The sequence below is a fragment of the Lampetra fluviatilis genome, chromosome 37 (assembly GCF_964198595.1).
Source record: "Lampetra fluviatilis chromosome 37, kcLamFluv1.1, whole genome shotgun sequence".
In the NCBI taxonomy this organism is placed as follows: Eukaryota; Metazoa; Chordata; class Hyperoartia; order Petromyzontiformes; family Petromyzontidae; genus Lampetra; species Lampetra fluviatilis.
Genome location: NC_136311.1, coordinates 10,185,856 through 10,208,790, shown reverse-complemented (window position 1 = coordinate 10,208,790; position 22,935 = coordinate 10,185,856). Strand labels below are relative to the sequence as shown.

General features: G+C 47.1%; 1 protein-coding gene across 1 annotated transcript in view; it reads left to right on the top strand.

Annotated features, from left to right (window-relative positions):
• Nucleotides 1–21,519, top strand: part of LOC144945462 (uncharacterized) — a 40,986-nt gene extending 19,467 nt beyond the window's left edge. The window contains exons 5-11 of the mRNA XM_078873979.1: nucleotides 1,859–1,983; nucleotides 2,451–2,625; nucleotides 10,711–10,858; nucleotides 11,461–11,528; nucleotides 12,584–12,657; nucleotides 14,768–14,833; nucleotides 15,991–21,519. Coding sequence (XP_078730105.1) covers nucleotides 1,859–1,983; nucleotides 2,451–2,625; nucleotides 10,711–10,858; nucleotides 11,461–11,528; nucleotides 12,584–12,657; nucleotides 14,768–14,833; nucleotides 15,991–16,047 — 713 coding nt within the window. The 3' untranslated portion in view covers nucleotides 16,048–21,519. The remainder of the gene's footprint in view (nucleotides 1–1,858; nucleotides 1,984–2,450; nucleotides 2,626–10,710; nucleotides 10,859–11,460; nucleotides 11,529–12,583; nucleotides 12,658–14,767; nucleotides 14,834–15,990) is intronic.
• Nucleotides 21,520–22,935: the final 1,416 nt, after the last annotated feature.

The following is a 22,935-nucleotide window of genomic DNA, read 5'->3' as shown; positions in this document are numbered from 1 at the left end:
AGTACGTGTGGTTGATGCAGACTTGATTCCTTGCAAAAGGTTTCTATTTGGTGCTTGAATGGCACACGCGTTGGTATAAAGGGGGATGCGTGGCAAGCACCATGCCAGGCCGCCACCATTCGCAAGTAATTTGGCAAAAAACATTTTGGCTCCGGTACACACACGGTCTTACACTTTTTTTGGCTACTACCCTGGGGCATCTTAATGTCCACTGAGCATCCGACGGTGCGCATATTTTTACGGTTGATGCACCCCGCGGTGTTCATTAACCAGGCCGGCCACGGGGATTGAACGGCAGAAGCCTCTGCAACGAGCAGCTCACGAGCTAACCTCCTCGGCCTCGTCACCTCCCCCGCCTTGAGCAGGGCCCCTCCGTTAGCCACACTCGGGGGCGCGAGTTCTGTTTGCTCTGCAGATGGTGTTCGTTGCACGCCAGACGAAGATGGGTCGCCGCATCGCGCGCGCTTTCACCGCGAGCTACTCCGGCCGTCTGGAACGCTCTTCCTTCCGATATATTAGGAAGCCACTGAAGCCGTGCACTTATAAAAATTATCGTCTAGATTGAACACTGCGGTGGCTGCTTGTTTTGTGTGTCAGTTTGTTGACCTTCCGCCACACTTGCCGATTTAGGACTGTTGGCTAACGTACAGCGCAAATTAATTTCGGCGTACATGCGATCAAATGACAAGTTTTCCTTCTCACAGTTGGAATGAAGCGTAATGATGCGAAAAAACGAAACTGAATCGTGATGGGTCTTGTACGTGGTCGTCTTTGGGGTGACTGTGCTGGGACGACTGGCTCGCACACTCGAAAAACCCGGATTGATAATGGGTAGTGGCTCTGATTTGAGCCCAGGATTTGACCGGTGTTTGAGCGACGTGACACCGCATTAGGACCCTTAGCCACTTGGCCACCTAGCGCAACTTTGATTTTATTAATAGGTTTGGAATGGCCCGAGTAGCCGCGGGGTGTATCTCCATCTCGGCCTGCCCAGCCATATGTTGATCAGTTGGCAGCCAGTATGGCATTGCGCTACAGCAGTCGGATGGATAAATAAGCACCTGTGAGCTGTCGTGTACGCACACGTTTGTTACAGGCCTGTAATGCAGAGTCTCGATACAGGAATGTATGTTTTACATTGTTGTACATTTCCCTGCTTGTTATAGTGGCTGCGGGGATCACTTGAACGTAATATGCACAACGTGTAAGAGTTTAAAAGTAATCGATTCTCGCGCACGAATCGACGACGGCGCGTTGCGTACAAATGCGTTTTCGAACTTGCGAGTCGACGCATCGTTTACGCCGCCGACGGTTTGCGTGTTGCACTTCATAATAATCGTGATTTTGTTTGTGAAAGGTCACCATTGGTGTACGGGCAGGGCATCGCAGAGCGCTTTGAACGCGATAAGAACCTCGCGTCAAACTCCCCTCTCAAACACTTTAAAGTCCCCCCCCCCCCGGCTGTTTTCCTGTGGGAGCCATGTGACCCAGCACCTGTTCGTGTCTACGACGTTGCTGCGTGTAATCCCGAGCGAGTAAGTTGCGGATCCGTTTTTTTCCAAATTTGCCCAAATTTGGACCACGACTCTGGCGTACAATGGCCTGCCCATTTCGCGTGACGTCCCGGTGATTGTTGATGTCCGCTGCGAAGCGGACCGGCGGGCGTATATGTTATGGTTCATCGGGGCAGCCTGTTACTTGCGTGTACCTCTCGTTGAAATTGGTTTCGCGCTGCACGTAGCCAACCGTGCTCAACGGTTGGTTACCCACGGCGTTCGTGCGGCCGACCTGCAACGAGGGGCGAACGTGCCGCTGCTGGGCTGTGTCAGACGTTGCAAACCCCACTCTCGTTTGGCAGGGACGGACAAGCAAGTGGACGCTGCGCTGAAGCTCATCCGCAAGAAGTTTAAGAACTTAAACATGAAAAACATCGCGGCCCCCGTGCTGCCGCCGATCGGCCATGTTGTCGTGCCCGTGGCACCGGTAAAGATGCACCACACACCGCGGCCTCCGTACTGACCCAGACGCTCCACTGCACTTTCTTTCGGTTGCAGTGAAACTCCCTCTTTGTCCGCCTTCGCGGTGGAGAGACGTTAACTACCTCGCCTGGTATACAGGAGGTCATGGGGTTCGATCCCGACCCTGACGGCAGCTGTATATGTGGAGTTTGAGAGTACGCATTCAGAAACATGCGTTTCCACTATTCTGGCTGCTATAAATTTCCACTTCATAAGCCACTTGGTTGAGCTTTCATTTGTGGCCAGGTCTCGTCTGAAAAAGAACTACGTAGCTCAGTGGGCCTTACCTGGTATTAAAAAAAATATTTATATTAGTTAATACCCACTTTGTCTATTATCCTCCCAAAAAAAACAACATTCACAGCGGAGAGGGAGATGGAATGACACGAGGCCTCCTTTTTTTCTCGCGTGCCCTTTTTTCATCCTCCCCAGGTGCCCATCCCTCAGGGCATTTCGGTGGACGTGACGGTGCCGTGGTTCGACGCGTACGGGAACCTGTTCCTGCAGCAGTACACACACCCCACGTTCCACGCGCTCGACTCGCTGGACCAGGCCCTCAACGCCTGCTACTCGCAGCCAAACCTGCCGACGCTGCCTCCTCTCACCGGTGCGTGCGCTTTGCTTTCATTAGGAACACGCGGCTGCTTGGGTTGGGACCACCCAAGAGTTGACGATTTGCCTGCTGTGTAAAAAAAAAACACGGGAACTTTATGCCAATGTAGTGGGTTTTATGGAAGTCTGAGACGGACCTTGGAGGCGACACTTTATTCAATACACATACTTGCCAGTACAGCCCAGACTCACTCAGGTCAACGGCCCTTCTAACCACTGCCTGGGGGGAGGTACTGCCTCCAGGCGGACGTGCCCTGACACGGAACTACAGCTCTGGGTCCTCCGGCTATGGGTGCCTCGGGGAGGCTGCACTGACCCTGCCTAGCCAGGGTGCGGGTTCCGACCACTGGCCCACTCGGACCCGGCCGTCACAAGGACGTCGGGCCCGGGGTTCCCAGGGTCTCACTACTGAGCCACACAGAGTCCCGGCCCTTACAAGGGCAGCGTGGCTAGGGGTCCCATGGTACTGGCTAGCCGGTCTTCTGGCTTCTGTCTTGGACTGGCCCCGGACCCTTCCCGGGGTCCGGCTTTTATACCCAGCACCCGTGCGTCAGCCCTGGCTCCGCCCACTTTGCAGAGAGTTCTAGAGGGGGCTCCGAGGGATCCCAGCACACCCCGTAGCCCCCCTCCTGATTCTGGGCTAGGGGTATAACGACTGCCCCTGCTGGACCCTGACTGCCTCTGCAGGTAAGTGTACACAGCCCATCGACATCGCTACACCAGTATCAAAGCATGAAAAGATAAGACGAGGTTTTACCCTTTCTGGCAGTAAGACAAACAGATGTTTGAACATCTTAACACCATATTCTTGGTTCTTTCGGTAAAGTCACGTAGAAGGGAAATAATAAAGTAATACAAATATAACGTCGTGAGAATTTTTATAGTTTTTTATTTGTATTATTTTATTATTTCCCTTTTACGTGACTTTACCGAAAGAACCAAGAATATGAATCCCTGCAGTCACGAAAGCTTTAAATCAAAATATTAACACCAGTTTTATTGCCAGAAAAGAGTAAAACCTATCATTTTTTTCATGCTTGCGGTGGTTTTTTAGCGTTAATTTATGTTAAGGTGGTGTCGACGAAGGTTTGTGCGTCCTTACGTTTTTGTTTTTTGTAACCTCAAAAGATTTTTCTCATTGGCTTTTTTTTAGCGCAGGCACATTCGTAAATTGCTTGCGTTGAGCCGTGGATTAACTGAAATTAATGCGTGCCCCCCCCCGCCCCTTAAAAGTTTACGTTTTGAAAATAATTCTGTGTTTTTGCGACGTCTGTTTCGCGCTTTGTTATTTGGGATATAAAATCGTGTCGCTCCCCTGCTGGGAGCTTCTGCGACAAAAAAAACCACCGAACATCGCGCGCTTACATCCACAAAAACCCCAAGCGTGCAGCACGAAGAACCTACGCGGTAATTCAGTACTTTAAAAAAAAAACTTGTTTGTCATTATATATGATATTATGAGCACGCAGAAATGAAAGCGCTAATCAAGCGTCACTCGTAACAAGGGTTGGTGGCTGGAATGAATGAACAAAATGTGGGGGAGAAAATCTACAGAAATGGTTACTTGCTTGCTGTAAACACTAAAATATAGTTTCAAAGAATGCTGTCCAGTGAGTTTAATGCATCTGCGAGAAACTGCCTTGATCATCCCCCGAGTACTTTTAACAGTTTAAGTTGCGTAAATCGTCAGTAAAACGTGCTTTTTGGAATGAGGCTTTGGTTATTAATTACTGAACAGCTGTAGCTGGATATAAACCCGTCTAGTTTAAGCACAGTCCTGATATAAGCAACGCATGCGTGCAATTATATTCTGGTGGTGGTGGGGGGAAGTGGGAGGGAAAGGTAAACTTCAAATTCAAGGCCACTACTTTAGATGTCAGCACAGCTGGCCCCTGCTGCCACGGACTGTGCTGCTTCTACCTGGCTTCCCGCCCCTTTGAGTCGCATGTACTTGGAGCCGAATGAGTTTGCATATCATATTCAGAATATTTATTTATCTGGAGGAATCCGATGAGCTATAAAGCTCTTTTTTTTACACGGATGTCCATTAGGGGCAACGGGGTAAGAACGTTACAACAACAAACGGTACAAAAACACGGTAGCAGCGCAAAGTATCGGAAAGGTAAACAATTCGCCCAAACGAATACAAATACAACTAAACCATCCCCCGTCCCACCAGACAGAGTCCACCGAGGGGACGACGTTAATCCGACTGTTGACGAATCGATGAGCCGAAGTCGCGGTGGGCCCTCGTTTTTGTGACGAGCCGTTACTCGCATTCTCCCATTCCTCAACGCAACGTTGGGTTCAGCCGCCGCCGGCGTGTGCGGCGTCGGGATGAACACGGCCCCCCCCCCCCCCCCCACGGCTAAGCGTGTCCCTGTGCTCGGCAGTGCAGGGGCACTTCCCGTGAGCGGAAGCAAAGCCTAGCGCGACTCTTGCCAGTACTCCGTGCTAGCTCTGTCCCCTGTTCGCTGACAACATCGGTGGGGTGGGGGGGAACTCGTTGCCTCCACTTGTACCAACACTCGGAGCTTGAATGTTAATATCCAGAATGTAGTGAGTTCGGTAATGTGCCAATGTTCCATTAGTATTGGCTGCTCATTTGCGGAGTTAAATAATGTTTGGAAATTAATGTGTTCATCCGGGGTTATTGCCACCCCGTCTAAGTTGTGTTCTTGTGAGCCCTGCCCGTGCGATTTTGTGTTTGTGTGTGTGAATTTGTACACTAAGTGGTTGTGTAGCGTGCTTCACATTTGAAACTGAGAAAACGATGAAATAAAAAAAAATGTGCATTTGTAGAAAATATGCGACGGTTTATATTGTGTGAGGAACGAAGCCAATTTAGAGAAGTTCACCCACTCTCTGTGCGTCACACAGAGGTCACTTGCCGCGTCCTCCTTCCACAGTGGTGAAGAATCGGAAATGAAAGGAGTTGCTGAACTCAAACGAATAAAAGCCTTTTTTTTTTAAATCGCAGAAGCGTGCCAGCGATATCACCCGTGACGTTGCTCGTGGACGATGTCATTTCGGTGACGTCGTTAGGAGCACTCTGTGGGCTTTAAAGTCTTGTTTTTATTTTCATGGCTGGATACCAAAGCTTGTGCGAGATAGCCATGGGAACGCAGTCAAGGGGGGGTTGCAGCTAGGGGCCGGTTTGCATGCTTTTAAGTTGAAATCGTATTTTATATCCTTTGGAGAAAAATAAAATCACGACTCGCTTTGTCTTTTTGTTAAGATCGAGCGTAGAATCTGTCCTTATCAGTGTAATGTCTTGATGCATACCACGTCGTTGGTATCTTGTATAACATAGATTCTTTGGTGACGGGGGAAATGGAATGGTGGTGGTGGGGGGGGGGAGAGCTAAGCGCCGTCCACTCCGTACATCAACTCCGGTATTGTCGCTGTACCTCCAGGAGTGGGGCGTGCCCCCCCTTGAGGATGGCGCGTCACCAGTGGACGCCCTCGCGCGGATAAATATAACATGATAAATATAACGTAATTATTTTTATACTGAGTGTCTGCTGCTGCTGTGTCCTGTACAGCACTATGAGATCCATGCTGAAAAGCGCTATGTAAATGGGATTATTATTATTGTAACTAGTAAACCGAGCCAGCAAGCAAGTCGATTGAAGGAAAGCCCCCCAATTGCTTTTTGGTATTTTCTACAAAGAAATGCGCGATGTGAACGGATGGCACTACTTTACTGGAGATGATATATGGCGCCTAAATATCAAAGATTTTTAAAAAAATGTTTATCAAGCTAGAAGTACGGTAGCGCCGTCGACATTTGCAATAGTGAAAACAATAATTGTGAGTTTACAATATAAAACAATATTTTTTGTCTTTGTGTTTCTCCCTTGTGATGGGATTTTGTAAGATGAACGTTGAGATTTATAAGGGGTGACCAATAAGGTCTGAATCGGTCTGTAATAAGGTCGGCGCTGATAAGGGTTTGACCTCCATGATGGTTAATTTCGCAACCAATGCCGTTCACTGTTTGGCTTACAGTGGTGGCGTCATCTTGCTCTGAGGCTGGAAGTAGGTGGATCTTTACACAATTCTGGCAAATCGCCGATGATGCTGGATGTAATTACCAGCGAAACGTCATGGAACTCAAATTGTAAACGATGTGGATTTACTCTCCAACACACCGGTGGGCTCAAGTAGTAACTAATTGGCGCGTTTTGTTTACGCGACAAACCTTACCGGTTGGCTCTGGCGGGTTACGACGCAATTATACTTTTGGGATTAAACTTAAAATCCTTTATTGTTGGTGAGACGACTGTACTTGTTATTTATTTGAATGTTCATTATTAGAAAGTAAACCCACATCTTTTGCGTGCTTTAACAGAATCCATAAATTGTTTAATTATTCTCAAAATCCCAATTCGCAGTTTGTATTCACCGAGCAAAGATATAGTCTTGCGCGTTATTTAATATTTGATAATGCACACAAATAAACTGCAACGCGTTTGACGGTGACTCAAATTAAATCAATAAAAATTAAATCCCAAAGAGTTTTTACCCTTCTGCGTCTTTTCTTTTTTTTTCACAAACGAGTTGTAGTTGTCTTGTAAACTCATTGTCTTTTGCATTTAATACGCTCCGGGTGTTGGCCCATTCATGCCAATTCTATTTAATGTTAAGTTCTCCGAGACCATCTTTTATTCATGTCAAGTGTGCTTTAATACGTAACTTAAGATTGATGGATTGGACTATAGCACACCCACTGGCATAATTGACACATTGGTTAGTGCCACCTTTCCTTGAGTTATGTTAACATGCACCATGGCATTGTAAATTGCAAATAGTAAAAACCAGTTCAAGACGGCGGATGGGGTGCGAGAGATTTATCGAGGCATTTGGCGATTAATAGATTCAAAATAAATACATATACCCACCGTTTCAGCAGTCTGATAATGCGTGTGTTAGTTGGTTATTTTCGATTTGTGCATATTTTCTTAACTTTGTTGGTTCTATAAAGCTCTCAAGATATGGAGCCAAACTCCCCCGACTTGCCACAAAACAACATGTGGTACGATCCAAAAACACACATCGCAGATCGGATGCGAATTTGCGTTGAACGATATTGGTCGTAGCAAACAAGACTGGACAAATGATAAATGTTGTCGTAAACCCTCCACGATCTTTTTAGTTAGTCTCCGACCGGTGTGATGGAGAGTAAAAATCCACAAGATTTACAATAAAATTTACAATAAATGTTGTGGACTGAAGTTCAGTAAAACCTCGGATTGCGAGCATAATTCGTTCCGGAAACGTGTTTGTAATCCAAAGCACTCGTATATCAGTTGTGGTCACGTGACGCTCGGCAGACAAAGCGTATGCACGTACTGCTCGTATTGCAAGACCTCGCTCGTTTATCAAATTAATATTTACGTAACATTTTTGCTCGTCTTGCAAAACACTCGCAGACCAAGTTACTCGCAATCCAAGGTTTTACAGTAGTAATCCAATTGGCGTGTTGTTCACGTGACAAACCTTACTGGCTTTGTCCGGTGGTGGAGGGTTACGATACATTCATACTTACGCGATCTAACCCAAAAAAACCTTTATTATGAAATTGTGGCCAGTTAATCTTTCAACGTCTACTAATATTGTGGACGTCGACATTGTTTCGAAGACGGATGGCCATCCATGCTTACACTGGGTTAAGAGCAATTTGGTGTTTGTGTTGCCCCGCTCACCCACCACAACCTAGACAACAAAACACTATTGATTTTTAAATGTGAATTTGGTCGTTCACTTTTCATATTCCCAGCTCTGCTGTGATGAATCCCGTAAACGATCACAACTGTCGGCAGTGGCAGAACACGCGTGCCAACAAGGACACTCAATTGATTTTGATGCTTTTGAGGTTCTGTGCAAAACTAGCTACTACTGGCCAAGACTAATTAGAGAATCTAGCGAAATTGAGAGGAAAAAAAACTATATTAATTGTTTGGATAGCTACAACCGGCAATGGATACCCATTGTCATTTATATGCATTCATTAATCACTCCCCCCCCCCCCCACTTCGTGCAAGAAGGGCTCACAAGTGATGCCATCACATCAACCCCTCTATCTAAGGAACGAAACAGGAGGATGTCTCCACAAATCTGGCTGTCCGCCTGATGAAGCTGGTTGTAATTACTGGTGAAACTTCGAACTCAGATTGTAAATGTTGTGGCTTTGCTCTCCAACACACCGGTTAGTGCTGTACTAGTCATGAACCGGCATGTTCTGTTTACGTGACAAACCTTACTGATTGGCTGTGTCGAGTGGTGGTGGGTTTAACGACACATTTACGCGATCTCACCCAAAACACCTGTATTATGGATGAGATTTTGCGAAAGCCTGTGTTAAACTAACAATCACATGATTGACTTTTCTTTTTACAAAAATAAGATTTCAGTTTTAAGTGACGAAGCTTATCATATCTGCAGTCTTCTCTCCGTGTGTGCGTGTCTGTCTGCTGTGTGTCTATATGTCTGTCTGACCTTCATAGGTGCTCGCTAACAGCACTTGCCGACAGTCTATTATAGGCTATACAGGCAATCTTTGTCTTTGCTTTGTCTGCTGACCTGTAGTGCAGCGGTAGTGCAGCGGTTAGCGCGTTGCTCGACGAACCTGGCGACCCGGGGTCGATTCCTGCTCACGGCCAACACCAATGATGGTTATCTGAACCGGTCTTAGGCCTTCCCTGGGTCAACTCAGCCTCAAATGAGTAGCTGGTGCTGTGTGTAAACATTGCTCCTGGGGTAGACAAAGGCGGCCGGGCGTGGCCACCCACCCCCTCGTGTGCCGTGCCAGCCTTCATAGGTGCTCGCTAACAGCACTTGCCCGAACAGTCTGCTACACGGGGGATCTTTCTGTCTGCTGCTTGGCTATATACAGGAGATCTGTGTGTGTGCGAGAGCAGTCGATATTGGCGCTCATTCTTAACAGCACCTTCCCCAAGAGCCTGCACGGCTATAGGAAGTTCATTGTCTCTGCTTGACCCACGTTTCCGCTGGAGAATCGCACTCCGAGAGAGGCGAGCTCATTGCCGAAGATCTCTGGTTTTCAGCCTTTTCCTGGTCGTACGAGGACTTGACTACACGCGTCCCAAATTTCAGCTTTCTAGCCCTTCCAGAACATTGGTCGAATTTACGTCACTTGCTGCTCGTTCACCATCGCCGATATTGCCGTTTCTCAACTCCGGTCCTCAACACCCACCGCCCCCCCCCCCACCACTGTCCGCCTTGTGACTTCTACTCGCGTGCAAATTCAGGCACTTCACACTGCACGCACCTGATGGCTGGTACTCTCCGAAAACCGCAACGGGTGGGGGGGTGTGTGGGGTTCACAAGGACTGGATTTGAAGAAGCTGCCCGCGTGTATATTTTAGAGCTCTCCAAAGGCCCCGCCTTGATTATTAATTCGTCGGCCGTTTACACGCGGCGCCGGTCCTCACGGGTCCGCGCTGTGTCGTTGGAATTTGGCGAGATTCGTCGTCGTTCGTCGACTGTCAGCAGGGCGGCCCTGACGAGCCGCGCCTAGGGTCACGCTCTTGCGCAACATTGGTGGACCGATTTTGGCAGATCGTCCTGATTGGCTGAGGAATTTGATGGGTGGAACCCCCCTCCCCCACCCCACCCTCGGGGGCAATTTGAAAGTGAATTTGAGGGAATTTTTGAAGGCCCATTGGAAAAACGTCGTAAGGCAGTGGTTCTTTAACCTTTATTGCAGCCTTGCACCCCTTTGGTTCCCCGAAAGGGCATCTTGCACCCCCAGGGGGTGCGTGCGGCCCAAGTTAAGAACCACTGGCGTAAGGGATTGATTAGGAGTTAGGGGGTATTTGTGGGAATCTTCTGAATGGGATGATAATTTATATATAAAGGCGGTGGGGGGGGGGTGCGATGGGAGATGAGTTGGTGTTACGACCAGAATAAAAGTAACCCACCTGCTTGGGGCTGGAAGACTTCCTTTGGTTAGATCAATTAACGTGCTTAACCACGTGTAAGATTCAACGTCCCGTCATTCCTGCGAGTTGTCTTGACCGTGCTGCCGTGCGTCGTCTTCATTGTCGTTCCACAGCCAACACTGTGTGCGCCGCGCTCTTGGAGAGCCACTGGTATCGAGCACAGATCGTGGAGTACGACCCGGGGAGCAACGAGGTGGAGGTGAGGTGCCTCGACTACGGAGGGTACTACAAGATACTCGCCTCCGACCTGCGGCAGCTCAGGTGACCCATGCTCGTGGAAGGGGGGGGTGGGGGAGGGGGTGGGGGCCGCGCGCTTCGCTCCTACGGAGCGTGGCGGGGCTTTCACGATTTGGGCCGAACGGCTGCCCCCGGTTCACACCACAGGAGATCCTTCGACGATAAGCGCGGGGGGGGGGGGGGGGGCAGGCGCGCTCTAAAGTTTGGTAAATTCGCCGCCGAAAACCACGGTAACGACGCGGGAGCGTGCCCACAGCGCTTGAGAACGAAAAAGTAAAAATTTACTAAACTTTTTATTTCACCAGGTCAGGCTCCCTAAGCTTATACAGCTGTTCAGAAGCGATACCTGGCCACAAACGAAATGGCTCATCTCATGGAAATTTAACACGGACAAATACTCTCAACGCACATCGATTCTGAACGTAGAGGGAAATAAACCGGGAGGGCCCGGAGAAAAATCCACGCGACCACGGGGAGAACGTGCAAACTCAAAATATATAGGTGTCAGGGTTGGGATTGAACCCACGCACTCCTGTATACCAGGCAAGGTAGTTAACATCTCGTCACCGTGGCACCCTTTAGAAGAGGCTGAAAGTGACACTGTGTGTGTGTTCTTATCTTTACAGGACTGATTTTCTGACGTTGCCTTTTCAAGCATCACTTGTGTTTTTTGCGAATATCGCTCCTCCGCCTGGTAAGTTGTCTGCTGCCAGCAGTTTTTCACATCACAGGTATTGAAGGTCACCACTTATAGACTTAACACAAGGTAACCATGTTCAATTACTTTCTGAAATGCAGGAAAATTATATATATATTTTCTTTAATCCGTTGACAACCATAACTAATCGGTGTCTCAAACGTTTGATAATTTCCGTCTATACGTGTAACGTCTTGTGACATGATTAAGAAATGCCTAGACAATGCACGTCCTGATTTGGCCTGTTACCGCATGTCAAAGCATTATACTCGTAACAGAGAGAATTGCCAAAAACATCTCGATGTAGGATGCTTCCATGTGAAAAAAAACACCAACTGATTGGGATAAATTACTTGCATCATTATTAGTCAACTTTCAATTTTAAGTGGGTTGCAAATTAACTTTGCTTGTGGAAAAAAAAAATCGATTTTACAGGCAGCACTGGCTGCGTTTAGACTATTTAGATTATTTAGCTGCTATGAATGTCGAAATGATAAGGCCACTTTGAGCTATCATTTGTGGCCAGGTTGCATTAAAAAAAATGTAATACCTGGGTAGGATGAGGATGGTTTATTGTTGTATTTGCGTGTGTTGGGGTGATTTGTTTACCATTCTTGTACTTTGCTTCCGATCGTGCTTTTGTACTGTTTGTTGTAGTAACGTTCTTACCCCGTGTCCCGACTGGACATCTGTGAAAAAGAGCTTTATAGCTCATCGGATTCGTCCAGTATAAATACATATTCTGATTCTGATTATTGTCTACTCCTCACTGGTTGAGGTGTCAGTGACTCATTGCCCACGTGTCTGCAAAGGCAAGCGAAGCGGTTGACTTTGAGACGTTCTTCAACCACTTGGTACATGGGTTAACAATCATTACGGGTTCTCCCCTCACTTTTGTTGTTGTTGTTTTATCCGGGCCATTCCCCGCTCCTTCCCAGCCCCGCCCCTCCACCATAACCTCAGACAATCGAGGGATGACTGTAAGAGATGACTGTTTCCTCGAGAGCAGGCTGTGACACGCAAGCTCTGCACTGTGTTCCCCGCGGCTGCAGATGACACGTGCTACTCGGAGGAGGCGCTGTTGGCTGTGAACAAGCTGACGCTGGGCGCTCACCTCATCGCGGAGGTGGGGGCGGGGGGGGGGGTTCGCTGGTCTGTGTGGCGCGAGAGGGCACGTGGGCGGGCGATCGTCTCTTGCCAAAACGATTGTCAAGGGGTCACGTACACAAAGGGTCACGTGTACACAAAGGGTCACATAGGCTGAACGACGCCATCGGTGTGTCAACGCGGTCGGCATGTTTTATTTTGATCGGTCGGTTAGTCTAATCGATGAGCACCTGTTGGATTTTAGTCGAGTCTCAGTCTATGGATTCCATTTGGTAATTCTTTCTCTAGTCTAGTGGACTGGAGCAGTCAAACACTTTGTCCACTCGGTTTTTAAGCGATGGCGTGCATGGTGCACAATTTCCCCTCCCGATGTGATCAGGTCAGCCAATCGGTGACCTCGGTTAAATCTCTTGCTATTCGTATCACGCGAGGTGACCAACGTGGCGTGGTCTTCCTCGGTTAATTTCTGTCTCTAATAACATCACTTAATGATTGTAGTCTGCGTCTTCATTCGGAACTGTTAATGTTGTCTCGGTCACGCTTTGGTCGCTGGCGGGCAGTAGTTACGGTTAAATTATTTTCCTGCACTCGTGGTCATCAGTGACGACAATAAAAATAACCCCCGCTTAACCAACATTTGATCGCAAATTTCGTTAACAAAATTTAACAGTTGGGGGGGGGGGTGGGGGGCGGTCGGGGCAGGCGGGGCGGTCACCTTGGAAGATTTTGTCTCCTAGCTCGTGAAGGAGATGGGTTCGGCACATGTTTCGCGAAAGCTTGGATGAAAACCTCCGTGTTCAAACGGCAGCGCTCCTACCCGAACTCGTCGGTGCCCCCCCCCCTAATCAGTGGTGTCAATTTCACATTACTCTGTGGTGGAATCCAGTCCCTTTTAATTTCATCACATTTATTAACGGCAATTTGTGAAAATATCACCCTACCTCAAATAAGCATTTGGGCGGCAGTCGTTTCCATTCGTGGTCCGATGCCAGTCGACATCCTTTTTGGAAGTCAACTTTCCGTGTTCACACAATACATCTAGAAATCTCCTCTCAAGCAAGAGGCGTGCGCAGTATACGCGCAGTACGGTGATGTTGCGTGACACGCAGCGCATGACGGGGGGGGGGGGGGGCGGGGGACCGATGCGCCGTATTGTTCTTATGATTACGAGACTCTTTAGTGTCTAGGCTGCGCAACACACTTCTCCGTCTCGCTCCTCAACCATTTTCAAGATAATCGTCGGCGCGTTGGCTTGGCTTTCCAAGTTGCCAGGACCGTGATGACTTTGCTATGGTTGCTCAGCAGCTGCGTCTTGATGAACCCATTTGCTGCGTAGGCTGTCAAAGACCCCATGTTGTTATGGCGGCGGCGGTGGTGGAGGGGGGTAGGCGTTTATAACCATGGGGGACCTTTGCCAGTATGAAAATATAAGAATAGGTTTTATCCTTTCTGGCAATAAAACACACAGGTGTTTGAACATTTAAACACCTGTTTTCTTGCCAGAAAGGGTAAAACCTATTCTTATTTTTTTTCATGCTTGCAGTGTTTTTTTGTGTTATGTTAAGGTGGTGTCGATGAAGGTTTGTGCGTGCGCGCGTTATTTTTTTTGTTACCTCGAAATATTTTTCTCATTGGCTTTTTTTAGCGCATTCGTAAATTGATTGCGCTGAGCCGTGAATTAACTGATTTAAAAACGCCAAACTGAACCTTTTGCAAGCAATCATGTCCAACAATGCACTATCGTTGTCTCTGTGCTGTCCGCCTTTTGGCGTCCTCTGGTCTAACACTGTTTGAGACGAGGCTCTAAAGAAAGTGGTGTGGACCAACCAGTTTCAAAGACAATGCATGTATTTTGTTTGCATGTTCACCACAAGTTTGTGTGATTTAATGCAGCGACATGATTCCTTGCAAACTGTTCAGTTTTGTGTTTTAACATCTTAACACAACTTGTATTTTTTTTATTTTGATTTAAAGCTTTCGTGACTGCAGGGATTCATATTCAACTTGTATTGCCAGAAAGGGTAAAACCTCTTCTTAAACTGTGAAAAAGTTTGTATCGCTCATCGGATTCCTCCGGTGTAAATAAATATTCCGATTCTGCTGTGCCGACCGCTCTCGCGTTGCCGCAGGTGACGCAGTTCGACACGGTGTCACAGATGCCCTTCGTCAACCTGTGGCTGATCAAGGATGGACGGGTGAGTGTCGCGGAGGATTTTTGTTTCGTCAAATATTTCGCCTGGAGGGGAAAAAAATTCCCACCCCCCGAGATGGATGGGACGTCTCGTTCCATTTCCAGGGTTGCTGATCGATAGGCAGCCCCCCCCCTCCCCCCCGCAAAGGTAGTTTTGAATGCAAACTTCCCCGCAGCGAATAAGTAATGATAATACAAAAAATCCGATTCGCTTTCAAGAATCTGTGTTAATCTAATTTTTACAAAGTGATTTTGTTTAGGACACGAAAAAAAATGTTGTTTTTTTTTGTACATTACCAAATTTGTATAAATCGTAGATAATCTATTTCCTTCCATGCTTCGATGCAGGTGTTGTGGGCATCAGAAATGAATTCAACTGAATAATGGATGCGTTATTATGTGTGCCTACTTTGCAATTGCATTTGTAGATTACATAGTATAAGAAACCTCATGTGAACCTTATTTCCAAATAATGCAGTAATTTGTCTCGGGTTAAGCAAATTTCTGGCTGTAGACCTAACGTGTATAGATTTTACCGTAGGAGGGGGGGTGCTCTTTGTCACCAACATCTGGGGGTGCCACGGTGGCTCGGAGATGTGAACTACCTTGCCTGGTATACAGGAGAATCGTGGGTTCGATCCCGAACCTGATGCCTGTATATTTGGAGTTTGCGTCTCTCTCCCCGTGGTCGCGTGGACTTTTCTCCTGGGTCCTCCGGTTTTTCCCTCCACATTTTAGAATCGACATGCCTTTCGAGGATTTGACTGCGATACATTTCTACGTGATAAGCCATTTGTGGCCAGTTCGGCTACGTAGCTCAGTGGGCCTTACCGTGTAAAATAAAATAAAAAAATTGTGGTCATCGGGGCAGCATTTGTTTTAGTCTGCCGATGAGACCCAGAAGCTCAAAAGCAATCCAGAGTTTGCTGAAGCTAACAAATGCTTCCGAATAATATTGGTCTGAAAAGCCGATAGGTTGATGGGACTTAAAATAGTTTTTGCTTTCAACGTGGAGAGACATGTAGCGGACATCTGCTTCCAATTTCCTGTCACCAAACAAAGCTCCGTGTCCACGGCCGGCTGGAATCTTGATCTCATCTTGACGAGCGGCCCGTCATTTACCTACGTTACCGTTTTCACGTTTTCTCTTCCGCCTCCCAGTCTCAGATGATCAACAAGATGCTGGTGGATGCCGGCCACGCGCGGTGGCTGTCGTAACGCCGTCGCCACGTTCACAACCTCCTCTTGGTGGTGGGTACCACGAAGAGAGGATGCAGTTGAAACCCCTCTTAACGACGGTGATGGGTTCCACGAAACCGGTAGTCAAGTGATTTGTGTCGTTAAGCGAGTATAGGAAATACACGCCCAAAGGCTTAATTCGTTCCGATAGCATTGAAAGGTACAATTCTTCACCCAATAAACGTACTTTAGAATAATATAATTAAACAATGGATATTACTACAGAAAGATACTAACAACATTATGAACATTTTCTTGGTTCTTTCGGTAAAGTCACGTAGAAGGGAAATAATAAAATAATATAAATATAAAACAATAAAAATTCTCACGACGTTTCGACTGCAACACAAGCAATCATCATCGGGTGTGAAATCCACAGCAAGAAATTAAATCGAAACATTATGAACATGTAATATCAAAAGAAAACATTGTTAATCGATGCATTAATTCATATTTACTGTACCTACGACAGCTGTCGTTAGCAAGTGAATGGACAGTAAGCGAACACGTTGGGCTCTACGGAGGCCCGTCGTTAACAGGGGGGGTGGTCGTTAAGAGGGGTTCTACTGTATGTCCTTGGGGCACTTGTCCTCACTTACTTGATTGCTGTACTTTTATATTTGTAAATAATTTAGAAGTGTCGCCACGATTCAACTCGTGCCGGGGTGTGAATTGTGCGCGCGCGCTAATGACCGGCGATGATTTTGATCCGTATTTCACTTTTTGTTTTCACTTATTCTCTTTCACAAATATAAAACTACTATGGGTTTTGGTCACCGTAACTTCTGTGGTGAGCGTTGGAAATGAACTTACTTCAAAACACTAGAAAATGCCCTATGATTGCAGAAGTCAAACTGGAAAAAATATTTGTACATTAATTGTGTTCATTGTTGATGGCCTCCTATTCTCTAAATTTAATCTGTGAGCCACTTGACGATGACGTTAACCTAACATGCCATTACAATGTACAAGTTGCACTTGACTTCGAGATTCCTGATCCTGTCCGACCGTGTGTAAATGCGCTCTCCATTGGACAGAGGTTTACTCGTACAGAAACTCACAAAACACCTTGTTGTGAAAGGCCCAGCGCAGATGATCCCCTGGGTTTGATCTTCCACGAAGCTGCTCGTGTTCCACTCTAAACCGCATCCACTGCACAAATCATGGCACATGCGGATACCCGATGCACAAACAGAAAATAAAAAAAAACTCTCCAGTCGGTGTGCGACTGTGGGTCATCTAGAACAAAGACCGTACAGCTTATATCCACGCCGTGTCCCGGTCAACACATACGATGGGAGACATCATCGCGTCGATACACTACCCCGCTGCTCCTGATGCGGTCTTTGTCTGGGCTTGACCACCTGAATGCGAAATTGTCGTCGTTTGCTCTGCTTCTACATCAGCAGCCGCACGGAAGAAGAAGTCGTACAACTGCCGAGGTTTTTTCGCAGTCAGTATGTACGGCTGTGTTTTCAGGTTTTTACCGCGCGCTGTTCCGCACGTTGTTTCGAAATCATTCCGAAACAACGTGCGGCACAAAATTACTAAAACACATCGGAATATTATGGAGCTTAACGTAGGCACGCGCACCACGTGGAATGTAAGCAAATGTGTCCACTCCCATACCTCGGCAAAGTTTTGTTGTTCTGGCTTGGGGAAAGAATACTGGGTGCAGTTTATTCTGTCGACTGCGTTCCCAATGCGATACGAATTGTTAACTTTGGTAAGTGAGGAAATTTTTTAATTAAATATAAAAAACAAAATTGTGCTTTGTAAAACGAATGTTACCAAATACTGCGTGTGCAAAACAGGCCGTCGATTTTATTGTGATTTTGAGATCGCAGCAAAATTATTTTTTTTCTAATTTATTTGTAGCTTGTTAACTGTTAAACATGCTCCACTGTTGAAATGTTATGGCTACAAATAAACGAGTTGTTGTGCATTGGCAATACCAAAGGCATGGGGCCTAGCCGTGTCTGGATTGTTATTTAGTTTTCTAATTCGCAGCTCGATTGAGATGCTTCCACCGCGTGGCCTCTCATGTGCAGGTATCCCTCGATTTCGTGAATGGGAATGTGTTCTTAAAAAAAAAACGTTAAGTCGAAATCTCCTAATAACACTGGTCAACACAGTTGTTCTGCCATAAGTTATTCCAACGGTTTTAAGGTAATTTTGGCGTGCTGATTCCAATACTGGCATCAGTTTTTGTCTATCACATCAGGTTTTTGAGATATCAAATATTGCATTTTCAATAAAAACTGCAGAGGAAAAATATTAAATAAATGTGGATATCTACATAAAATGATATTATAAACACACTATCCTAAAAATACAGCACCATATTTTAACACTAAAGTAGTCACTGACTCGCAACAACTTGCAATCATAAGTGACAGAGTTAATTTCGGGTAAAATCAATGAAAATGGGATATGCCGATAGCATAAAAATGAGATGTGATGGAGCAAATCTGAGATCAGATTTGGAATCAGCACCCTGAAATTAGTCTAAAACAGCTGCAAAAGTCCAGGCCAGAAAAAAAGGTTTTTTTTTGTTGACCAGTATAATTGACCTTTTCTGCGAACTCTCCAAAAGATCCTGCCGCGTGTTGGGATGACTGGCAAGGCGGCGGCGGCGTTCTGGGGGCGTCACCGTTGCCACTGCACGTGACACCGTGACGATGTCAGCTTTCCGGCTGTGGCTTCTCACTTGACGATGTCACTGCGCGGACTTGACGTATTGACATTTCATTTAACCCGGAGATTCGATTCAAAATTCATCGAAAACGTGTCAGGGATTCGTTCAAGTTGTACATTAACGCGACATTTCGTTAAACAAACCCCAGCGTTTCGTAAATCGAGGGATACCCCGCGTGCAGCGTTTCTCTTCCTGTACGTTCAGGAGAGTCGTTACAGCAATGCCACGGGCACCTCCTCTTGAGCAACAATGTAACTTTGTTTTGCTTCGACGTCTACTGACTTTGTCGTCGTCCGGTTCAGATTCACGCCCTCGCAAAATGGCATCAAAACTTCGATTGCCTTTTGTAACGTCACACCTCGTTCGTGGAACCATTGGTAACCATTCTTGCGAATGTTGGATGAAAGTTACGGTTCACCAACGTGCAACTCGCCACCGATTTCCCTTCATGGTGTGTAAGGGTTTGCGTAATGTAACGGGGCGCTTGCTCGAAAGCATCGTCCAACTCCCAAAGCGCGCCTCGCATCATCTCCACCGGTTCCGTGCCCTGCTATGGTCTAGCACAGTGTGCTCTGCACAGCAGTCAAATCAGCATTAGTCTGCAATGTTGCTGTTTTTGTCCCCCCCCCACCCACCCCCCAATTTCATAATTTGCAAGCAATTTCTCAAATTTGGACTGTGATGCTTCGCGCAGACGATGGCCGCAAGTCACGCGCTGCCCAGCGGTGCTTTTCATCCGATAAAATATTTTGTGACAAATGCGCAGAATGTTTCCATCGCCAGCAAAGAGGGCAGCATCGCAGCGGCGACCCATCCGTTTCGGTCATTCAGTCGAGGCACGAACCTGGACCCGATGAGTACGTGTTCAAACTGAAGCCACTATTTTTTGTTGTTGTTGATTGCTACGCCGCACTGATATTTTTAATGACTGCTACAATTTAGCGAGTTCACTCTAAAATGTCGCCTGACCTGTGTTGGTCATTAAAGCCTTGTTTCTCTTGTTTTTTTTTTGCGGCACTCTTATGAACGTCGATTTTTGTACAAACGTTAACATTTTTACAACTTTAAAAGGGACATTGCATCGATTGTTAAACCGATTTGAGGATTGATGCAAGAGAAACTGTGCCTAATATAGCCACTTATTATATTTTGATCTCTGTATTATATTGCTTGAAAATAATGTTACTTTGAGAAAGTGTTAAAACAAAATCACGTGTTCTTTGTGTGTGTGTGTATATAACCGTCATGTTCACGTGTGTATCTTATTGCCGAGCACTGGAATATTGAGTCTTTTTTTTGTTGTTGATGTCCTTGTAACCTCCCCCGCCCGAGGGAGATCACAGTTTTCAAATGTGGTTGCCGGGTCCGAAATGTAGAATCGTTCATTTCGGGAGCTCACGGATTAAAACCGGAACCGGCCCATGGTGTTGCGAGCAGGGCTGGCCGCTCCTCAACCCGGTGTCGCACCAAGATCTACGCGCGTATCTTGGGCACGTGTTAAACCACGCGTCGTAGGAGACTATGCGCGTACACGGTTTTTAGTCATCCGCTCTTCTTAGGTCTGAAAATATGTAAATTTGGTATATCAACGTTTTAAACAAAAATATATACGTGTGGCTGGTTCAACGAAAGAATAACGTATTTACATTTTAGAAGAAGAGAAGTATTTAAATGCAGTCATGACCACCAGCGTGATGAACACAACCACGATTAACTTATGGCTATAAAGAAATTGGGAAGCGGATATCGTGGGTATCTTTTTTTTTGGGGGGGGGTTTTGTGAAATGCTATGTGGCCGTGTGTTTTTTTGTTCAGGAGATACTGTGCAGCTTCAATTGCCCCGGCTCTCATTTCACGTGGTGGGAGTGGTGGCTGAGTGGTTAGCGCACTGCGCTATATAAACCCCGAGGACCTCGATTTAATTCCCAGCCATAACTCGGCGTCGGTGGCGAGAGTTTATCTGTGCACGTACTGGGCCGTCCATACTTTACCAGCCTCCACTGACCAGCATAGTGACGTATGATCAAACGATTATTTAATTTCACACGTCCATATTTCGACTCGTTTATAATTTTTGTCGTAATCTTCGCTCTGGTGAACGTCAACCCGCGGTAATTATTTCATTTTTTTTGTAGGGACAAAATCCTGACGACCTTTTTGTGGCCCCCCGTACTGCGCGACGGGGTACATGTTTCTTTGTCGATGTTCAACAAAGGTGCCGTCCGCTGCACGGCTCTCTCGGTGGACCTGTTAAAGTTCAGACTTTTAGAATCGTCGTCGTCGTTGTCGTGCATCGAGCGGCGAGCAACGGCGACCCGGCAACAACATCTGCCGTTTTATTTATTTTTATTTGGCATCCTCGTACGAGTCGGGCACGACTGCTTCTTCAGCAGTCGAAGGCGCACACTGCGAGATTGGTCACCACTGGCAATTACCGTGTAGGCGTCGATGAGTCCTGCACAACTGAAATGCTGTTCACCTCTTTGTCCTGTCCCATCCCCCCCTCCCCCCGGTTAATCGTTTGCGTTGTTTTACCTGGGAAAGGATATCTGCACGGTTTTAATATTTTTTTTGTAAAAAAAAAAAAAACTACTTTGGAGTTACAAAAAACAGTTTGTTAACCACCGATCATTTTTTTTTTAATAACTTAAAAAATATATAGTGGTTAAATGTTGGGACTTGATTCGTGAAATTGCATTGGAGTGTACAAATTGAATGGGCTGCTTGTTTAATAAACGTTTGTGCAAAATGTGGTTGTGTTGCGTGCGTGCTTTGCCTTGTGACGTTTTCGCCCGTCTTCATTTGTACGGCGGAGGAGTTGATGACGACACCGACGTTTGTAAATGACGACACCGACGTTTGCACGATGACGACACCGACGTTTGTAAATGACGACACCGACGTTTGCACGATGACGACACCGACGTTTGTAAATGACGACACCGACGTTTGCACGATGACGACACCGACGTTTGCACGATGACGACACCGACGTTTGCACAATGACGACACCGATGTTTGCACGATGACGACACCGACGTTTGCACGATGACCACACCGATGTTTGCACGATGACGACACCGACGTTTGCACGATGACCACACCGACGTTTGTAGATGACGACACCGACGTTTGCACAATGACCACACCGACGTTTGCACGATGACCACACCGATGTTTGCACGATGACGACACCGACGTTTGCACGATGACCACACCGACGTTTGCACGATGACGACACCGACGTTTGCACGATGACGACACCGACGTTTGCACGATGACCACACCGATGTTTGCACGATGACGACACCGACGTTTGCACGATGACCACACCGATGTTTGCACGATGACGACACCGACGTTTGCACGATGACCACACCGACGTTTGTAGATGACGACACCGACGTTTGCACGATGACCACACCGACGTTTGCACGATGACGACACCGACGTTTGTAGATGACGACACCGACGTTTGCACAATGACCACACCGACGTTTGTAGATGACGACACCGACGTTTGTAGATGACGACACCGACGTTTGCACGATGACCACACCGACGTTCGCAAGATGACCACACCGACGTTCGCACGATGACGACACCGACGTTTGCACGATGACGTAGCCTACCGTGCTCATCGGAGGTGTGCATTGGGGAGAGGGAGGGGGGGGTACAGACGGATGCTATTTCTATGCGCCACTCCAGGCATGATCCGTGTTCCCCTCTCCCTGGGTGAATTATTTATTTGAACGTCCCCACCCCCCCCGCCACCACTCGATACATTGTCAGTAATTTTTCTGACGCGTCAATGCATTTTGGTGATCTGCTCTGCCCGTGTGTGACGTGCCACGCACAGAGTCTGTGTGATTGTACGGGGACTACGAAGCCAGCGACCCCGAGTTCGATTCCCGCTCACGGCCAACACCAGTTACGATTACATGAGCCGGTCCTGGGCCTCCCCTAGGTCGACTCGTCCTCAAATGTGTAACCTGGTGTGGTGTCTAAACATCGCCACCGGGGAGACGAAGGCGGTCGGGCGTGATGCTGGCCACCCACCCCCTCCGTTCCGGCCTTGATCGGTGCTACTCGCTAACAGCACTTGCACCTACAGTCTGTTGAGGCTATACGGGGGATCTTTGTCTGTTAGTAATTTAATTTCGAAAACC